Source organism: Oncorhynchus gorbuscha, unplaced genomic scaffold (assembly GCF_021184085.1).
Source record: "Oncorhynchus gorbuscha isolate QuinsamMale2020 ecotype Even-year unplaced genomic scaffold, OgorEven_v1.0 Un_scaffold_7571, whole genome shotgun sequence".
NCBI classification, from domain to species: domain Eukaryota; kingdom Metazoa; phylum Chordata; class Actinopteri; order Salmoniformes; family Salmonidae; genus Oncorhynchus; species Oncorhynchus gorbuscha.
The window spans coordinates 8,590-17,113 of NW_025750936.1; the positions used below are offsets into that span (position 1 = coordinate 8,590).

Below are 8,524 nucleotides of genomic sequence, written 5' to 3' on the forward strand. Positions count from 1 at the left end.
ATAGCTTATTGTCGAGACCCATTAGCTGATCATAGATCTATTGTCCCTGGAGCCAGCTGGCCGATCATAGATCTATTGTCCTAGACCCAGCTAGCCGATCATAGCTCTATTGTCCTAGACCTAGCTAGCCGATCATAGCTCTATTGTCCTAGACCTAGCTAGCCGATCATAGCTCTATTGTCCGAGACCTAGCTAGCCGATCATAGATCTATTGTCCGAGACCCAGCTGGCCGATCATAGGTCTATTGTCCGAGACCTAGCTAGCCGATCATAGCTCTATTGTCCTAGACCCAGCTGGCCGATCATAGCTATATTGTCCGAGACCTAGCTAGCCGATCATAGATCTATTGACCAAGACCTAGTTAGCCGATCATAGATCTATTGTCCTAGACCCAGCTGGCCGATCATAGATCTATTGTCCTAGACCCAGCTGGCCGATCATAGATCTATTGACCAAGACCTAGCTAGCCGATCAAAGCTCTATTGACCTAGACCCAGCTAGCCGATCATAGATCTATTGTCCTAGACCCAGCTGGCCGATCATAGATCTATTGACCAAGACCCAGCTAAAGGGTCACAGATCTGTTGTCCTAGACCTAGCTAGCCGATCACAGAGGAGGAAGACCGGCGACCGGGCCCTGAACATTCTATGTTTTGGATAGGAGCATGTCATTCACAGTGAGTGGGACCAGTGATTAGGCTGTGTGTTCTTACGTAGCGGCTGTCTCTTCTGGCTGTAGACGTGTATATCCATGGGAGAGAAGATGTCCGAGTGGACTTTCTTCCGATCCTCCCCGGTCTCTTTCTGACACGAGTGGATGGAATGGGTGTTCCAGTCGGTCCAGAAGAGAGTGTCCTCGTACAGCGTCAGAGCGAAGGGGTGAGGGAGATCTCCCTTAACCACCACCTCCCTGGAGACACAGAGACAGACACTAGTTTAGTACTGTGGTAACAGTAGTCCTCCCTGGAGACACAGCAGACAGCAGCTACAGCCCGCCCCCTACAGCCCGCCCCCTACAGGAAGTAAACATTTCACTGTGAGGTCTACTACACCTGTTGTATTCAGCATTTCACTGTAAGGTCTACTACACCTGTTGTATTCAGCATTTCACTGTGAGGTCTACTACACCTGTTGTATTCAGCATTTCACTGTGAGGTCTACTACACCTGTTGTATTCAGCATTTCACTGTAAGGTCTACTACACCTGTTGTATTCAGCATGTCACTGTACGGTCTACTACACCTGTTGTATTCAGCATTTCACTGTGAGGTCTACTACACCTGTTGTATTCAGCATTTCACTGTAAGGTCTACTACACCTGTTGTATTCAGCATTTCACTGTAAGGTCTACTACACCTGTTGTATTCAGCATTTCACTGTAAGGTCTACTACACCTGTTGTATTCAGCATGTCACTGTGAGGTCTACTACACCTGTTGTATTCAGCACACGTGACAAATACACTTTGATTTGAATAAAACACATATGTCTTGATTCCATCAGTAGTCACACCCCTGAGTCCATACATATTAGAGTCCCCTTGGACAGTGATTACAGCAGTGAGTCATTCTGGGTAATTTTCTAAGAGCTTTGGACACCTGGATTGTACAATATGTGTATATTATATATTTATATTTTAATTCTTCAAGTTGGTTGTTAATCTTTGCTAGAGGGCCATGTTCAAGTCTCGCCTGTAGATTCAAGCCACTTGAACGAATCAGGAACGTCTGATTTCGTAGACATCCCTGTATATATGTGACCTTTTTACATTTACATTTAAGTCGTTTAGCAGACGCTTATCCAGAAGCGACTTGCAAATCGTATAAACAAATAACAAAGGGAAAGGGTTCTAGCTTCGTCCTGCTAAACGCAGTAATACATTGAGAAATTCGTCACGTTTTGGGTGATGACAGCTCCAATACAGATATAATACATTGTGAGGTCATCACGTTTTGGGGTGATGACAGCTCTATCTGAATATAATACATTGAGAAGTCGTCACGTTTTGGGTGATGACAGCTCCAACTCTACCCGACTACAGATAGAATACACATTGAAATTCGTCACGTTTCAGGTGATGACAGCTCCAATACCCGATGCAGATAGGAATGCATTGAGAGAGGTCATCACGTTTTGGGTGATAACAGCTCCAATACAGATAGAATACATTGAGAGGTCGTCACGTTTTGGGTGATAACAGCTCCAATACAGATAGAATACATTGAGAGGTCGTCACGTTTTGGGCAGATAACAGCTCCAATACACCGATACAGATAGAATACATTGAGAGGTCATCACGTTTTGGGTGATAACAGCTCCCAATACAGATATAATACATTGAGAGGTCGTCACGTTTTGGGTGATAACAGCTCCAATACACCGATACAGATGAGAATCATTGAGAGGTCGTCACGTTTTGGGTGATAACAGCTCCAATACACCGATACAGATAGAATACATTGAGAGGTCACGTTTTGGGTGATAACAGCTCCAATACAGATACAGATAGAATACATTGAGAGGTCGTCACGTTTTGGGTGATGACAGCTCCAATACACGATACAGATAGAATACATTGAGAGGTCGTCACGTTTTGGGTGATAACAGCTCCAATACATAACGGATAATACATTGAGAGGTCGTCACGTTTGGGTGATAAACAGCTCCAATACACCGATAGAATACATTGAGAGGTCATCACGTTTTGGGTGATGACAGCTCCAGCTACACCGATACAGATAGAATACAAATAACTAATAATCATATGATGTATTTTCTAGTCAACAAAACTTGAAATAGAAAGGTTTGAAAAGAAAGTCTTTTATTATGCTATATTATATATATATTTAGAAAGCATGAGATCTAGTCACCAAGACTTGTAAATATAGTCTTTTATTATGCTATATTATATATATATATATATTTAGAAAGCATAAGATTTTAACGCCTTGTAAAATGACCCAAAGATACTTCAGCTTTTCATTTTTTAAATTAAAATTTAGTAAAAACTAACGTTATGAGGTAATGTGTGACTAAAAATATACAATTTAATCCATTTTAAATTCAGGTCTCTGTAAGACAAGTAAAATGTGGTCAAAAAAAGTTCCCTGCTTTTATTAGGGGTGATTGGACTCCTGGTCCTGCTTTTATTACACTGGAACCTGTTTCTGAGACACATCTGGAATATTACTTCCTGCTTTTATTACACTAGATTAAAATAGAGTTTCAGTTACTCATCTGGAAATTACTTCCTGTAGCCTGAGTTTCTGATTGGTTGGTTGCTCATCTGGAATATTACTTCCTGCTTTTATTACACTGGAACCAAAATGAAGTTTCTGATTGATTTGGTTACTCATCTGAAAGAGTTTCTGATTGGATTTGGTTACTCATCTGAAATATTACTTCCCTGCTTTTATTACGCTGGAACCAAAATGAGAGTTTCTGATTGGTTGATTTACTCATCTGAAATATTACTTCCTGCTTTTATTACGCTGGAACCAAAATGAGAGTTTCTGATTGGTTGGTTACTCATCTGAAATATTACTTCCTGCTTTTATTACGCTGGAACCAAAATGAGAGTTTCTGATTGGTTGGTTACTCATCTGAAATATTACTTCCTGCTTTTATTACACTGGAACCAAAATGAGAGTTTCTGATTGGTTGGTTGATTACTGTACCTCCAGTGCCGTCCAGATTGGACATGTAAGAAGTTGAACTTGGCGTCAGCCCAGCAGTTTCTCCTGGCTGTAGTCCAGTGAGACCGTTAGCCAGTAGATCTCCTTGTCAATGATCATGGCTCTGTTGGTACCGTCCATCCCCGCTCGCTCAATCTTAGGAACCTCGCCCCAGTCCGTCCAGTACATGTACCTGCAGACAGAGGAACATATTGGTAAAGTTCCCACCAACTCTAACCCGTAACTCAGTCTGTGTGTCGGTAGTGATTTATAAACATATTGGTAAAGTTCCCACCAACTCTAACCCGTAACTCAGTCTGTGTGTCGGTAGTGATTTATAAACATATTGGTAAAGTTCCCACCAACTCTAACCCGTAACTCAGTCTGTGTGTCGATAGTGATTTATAAACATATTGGTAAAGTTCCCACCAACTCTAACCCGTAACTCAGTCTGTGTGTCGGTAGTGATTTATAAACATATTGGTAAAGTTCCCACCAACTCTAACCCGTAACTCAGTCTGTGTGTCGGTAGTGATTTATAAACATATTGGTAAAGTTCCCACCAACTCTAACCCGTAACTCAGTCTGTGTGTCGATAGTGATTTATAAACATATTGGTAAAGTTCCCACCAACTCTAACCCGTAACTCAGTCTGTGTGTCGGTTGTGATTTATAAACATATTGGTAAAGTTCCCACCAACTCTAACCCGTAACTCAGTCTGTGTGTCGGTAGTGATTTATAAACATATTGGTAAAGTTCCCACCAACTCTAACCCGTAACTCAGTCTGTGTGTTGGTTGTGATTTATAAACATATTGGTAAAGTTCCCACCAACTCTAACCCGTAACTCAGTCTGTGTGTTGGTTGTGATTTATAAACATATTGGTAAAGTTCCCACCAACTCTAACCCGTAACTCAGTCTGTGTGTTGGTTGTGATTTATAAACATATTGGTAAAGTTCCCACCAACTCTAACCCGTAACTCAGTCTGTGTGTCGGTAGTGATTTATAAACATATTGGTAAAGTTCCCACCAACTCTAACCCGTAACTCAGTCTGTGTGTCGGTAGTGATTTATAAACATATTGGTAAAGTTCCCACCAACTCTAACCCGTAACTCAGTCTGTGTGTCGGTAGTGATTTATAAACATATTGGTAAAGTTCCCACCAACTCTAACCCGTAACTCAGTCTGTGTGTCGGTAGTGATTTATAAACATATTGGTAAAGTTCCCACCAACTCTAACCCGTAACTCAGTCTGTGTGTTGGTTGTGATTTATAAACATATTGGTAAAGTTCCCACCAACTCTAACCCGTAACTCAGTCTGTGTGTCGGTAGTGATTTATAAACATATTGGTAAAGTTCCCACCAACTCTAACCCGTAACTCAGTCTGTGTGTCGGTAGTGATTTATAAACATATTGGTAAAGTTCCCACCAACTCTAACCCGTAACTCAGTCTGTGTGTCGGTAGTGATTTATAAACATATTGGTAAAGTTCCCACCAACTCTAACCCGTAACTCAGTCTGTGTGTCGGTTGTGATTTATAAACATATTGGTAAAGTTCCCACCAACTCTAACCCGTAACTCAGTCTGTGTGTCGGTAGTGATTTATAAACATATTGGTAAAGTTCCCACCAACTCTAACCCGTAACTCAGTCTGTGTGTTGGTTGTGATTTATAAACATATTGGTAAAGTTCCCACCAACTCTAACCCGTAACTCAGTCTGTGTGTTGGTTGTGATTTATAAACATATTGGTAAAGTTCCCACCAACTCTAACCCGTAACTCAGTCTGTGTGTTGGTTGTGATTTATAAACATATTGGTAAAGTTCCCACCAACTCTAACCCGTAACTCAGTCTGTGTGTCGGTAGTGATTTATAAACAGCTACTGCAGCATGTATTAAAGTATTTCAGGTGTTTTGTCTCATAACTCGGTAACGCACAAAGAAACAGGAATCCTACCGTTATGGTGACCAGGCTGCTCAACCAACCCCAGCAGGACCCCAGGCAGCTCAACCAACCACAGTAGGACCCCACCAGGCAGCTCAACCAACCCCAGCAGGACCCCACCAGGCAGCTCAACCAACCCCAGTAGGACCCCAGGCAGCTTAACCAACCACAGTAGGACCCAAGGCAGCTCAACCAACCCCAGTAGGACCCCAGGCAGCTCAACCAACCACAGTAGGACCCCACCAGGCAGCTCAACCAACCCCAGCAGGACCCCACCAGGCAGCTCAACCAACCCCAGCAGGACCCCACCAGGCAGCTCAACCAACCCCAGCAGGACCCCACCAGGCAGCTCAACCAACCCCAGCAGGACCCCACCAGGCAGCTCAACCAACCACAGTAGGACCCCAGGCAGCTCAACCAACCCCAGTACGACCCCAGGCTGCTCAACCAACCCCAGTAGGACCCCAGGCAGCTCAACCAACCCCAGTAGGACCCCAACAGGCAGCTCAACCAACCCCAGTAGGACCCCAGGCAGCTCAACCAACCCCAGTAGGACCCCACCAGGCAGCTCAACCAACCACAGTAGGACCCCACCAGGCAGCTCAACCAACCCCAGTAGGACCCCAGGCAGCTCAACCAACCACAGTAGGACCCCAGGCAGCTCAACCAACCCCAGTAGGACCCCAACAGGCAGCTCAACCAACCACAGTAGGACCCTACCAGGCAGCTCAACCAACCCCAGGCAGCTCAACCAACCACAGTAGGACCCCAGGCTGCTCAACCAACCCCAGTAGGACCCCAGGCTGCTCAACCAACCCCAGTAGGACCCCAGGCTGCTCAACCAACCCCAGTAGGACCCCAGGCTGCTCAACCAACCCCAGTAGGACCCCAGGCTGCTCAACCAAGCCCCAGAGTAGGACCCCAGGCTGCTCAACCAACCCCAGTAGGACCCCAGGCTGCTCAACCAACCCCAGTAGGACCCCAGGCTGCTCAACCAACCCCAGTAGGACCCCAGGCTGCTCAACCAACCCCAGTAGGACCCCAGGCTGCTCAACCAACCCCAGTAGGACCCCAGGCTGCTCAACCAACCCCAGTAGGACCCCAGGCTGCTCAACCAACCCCAGTAGGACCCCAGGCTGCTCAACCAACCCCAGTAGGACCCCAGGCTGCTCAACCAACCCCAGTAGGACCCCAGGCTGCTCAACCAACCCCAGTAGGACCCCAGGCTGCTCAACCAACCCCAGTAGGACCCCAACAGGCAGCTCAACCAACCCCAGTAGGACCCCAGGCTGCTCAACCAACCCCAGTAGGACCCCAGGCTGCTCAACCAACCCCAGTAGGACCCCAGGCTGCTCAACCAACCCCAGTAGGACCCCAGGCTGCTCAACCAACCCCAGTAGGACCCCAGGCTGCTCAACCAACCCCAGTAGGACCCCAGGCTGCTCAACCAACCCCAGTAGGACCCCAGGCTGCTCAACCAACCCCAGTAGGACCCCAGGCTGCTCAACCAACCCCAGTAGGACCCCAGGCTGCTCAACCAACCCCAGTAGGACCCCAGGCAGCTCAACCAACCACAGTAGGACCCCAGGCAGCTCAACCAACCCCAGTAGGACCCCAACAGGCAGCTCAACCAACCACAGTAGGACCCCAGGCTGCTCAACCAACCACAGTAGGACCCTACCAGGCAGCTCAACCAACCCCAGGCAGCTCAACCAACCCCAGTAGGACCCCAGGCTCCTCAACCAACCCCAGTAGGACCCCAGGCAGCTCAACCAACCCCAGTAGGACCCCAGGCTGCTCAACCAACCCCAGTAGGACCCCAGGCTGCTCAACCAACCCCAGGCTGCTCAACCAACCCCAGGCTGCTCAACCAACCCCATTAGGACCCCAGGCTGCTCAACCAACCCCAGACAGAACAACCAACCCCAGTAGGACCCCAGGCTGCTCAACCAACCCCAGTAGGACCCCAGGCTGCTCAACCAACCCCAGGCTGCTCAACCAACCCCAGGCTGCTCAACCAACCCCATTAGGACCCCAGGCTTGCTCAACCAACCCCAGACAGAACAACCAACCCCAGTAGGACCCCAGGCAGCTCAATCAACCCCAGCAGGACCCCAGGCTGCTCAATCAACCCCAGCAGGACCCCAGGCTGCTCAACCAACCCCAGGCAGCTCAATCAACCCCAGCAGGACCCCAGGCAGAACAGAGGACCTGTCTGTGCAGAATAACTCCTCTAGAGGGAGGACTCAGGTCCCACCAGAACAACTGGAAGTCTCCATAGGTTCACTCCTCTAGAGGGAGGACTCAGGGTCCCACCAGAACAACTGGAAGTCTCCATAGGTTCACTCCTCTAGAGGGAGGACTCAGGGTCCCACCAGAACAACTGGAAGTCTCCATAGGTTCACTCCTCTAGAGGGAGGACTCAGGGTCCCACCAGAACAACTGGACGTCTCCATAGGTTCACTCCTCTAGAGGGAGGACTCAGGGTCCCACCAGAACAACTGGAAGTCTCCATAGGTTCACTCCTCTAGAGGGAGGACTCAGGGTCCCACCAGAACAACTGGAAGTCTCCATAGGTTCACTCCTCTAGAGGGAGGACTCAGGGTCCCACCAGAACAACTGGACGTCTCCATAGGTTCACTCCTCTAGAGGGAGGACTCAGGGTCCCACCAGAACAACTGGAAGTCTCCATAGGTTCACTCCCTAGAGGGAGTGACTCAGGGTCCCACCAGAACAACTGGAAGTCTCCATAGGTTCACTCCTCTAGAGGGAGGACTCAGGGTCCCACCAGAACAACTGGAAGTCTCCATAGGTTCACTCCTCTAGAGGGAGGACTCAGGGTCCCACCAGAACAACTGGAAGTCTCCATAGGTTCACTCCTCTAGAGGGAGGACTCAGG

At 47.7% G+C, this 8,524-nt stretch overlaps 1 protein-coding gene across 1 annotated transcript; it reads left to right on the forward strand.

The window, feature by feature from the left end:
* Positions 1-3,792: 3,792 nt before the first annotated feature.
* LOC124029760 (basic proline-rich protein-like) lies at positions 3,793-7,705 on the forward strand. Its single transcript, XM_046341353.1, has 3 exons — positions 3,793-3,889; positions 5,653-6,333; positions 6,420-7,705. Exons 1-3 carry the CDS (start codon positions 3,793-3,795, stop codon positions 7,703-7,705), a joined length of 2,064 nt encoding a protein of 687 aa, XP_046197309.1.
* The last annotated feature ends 819 nt before the right edge of the window (positions 7,706-8,524 follow it).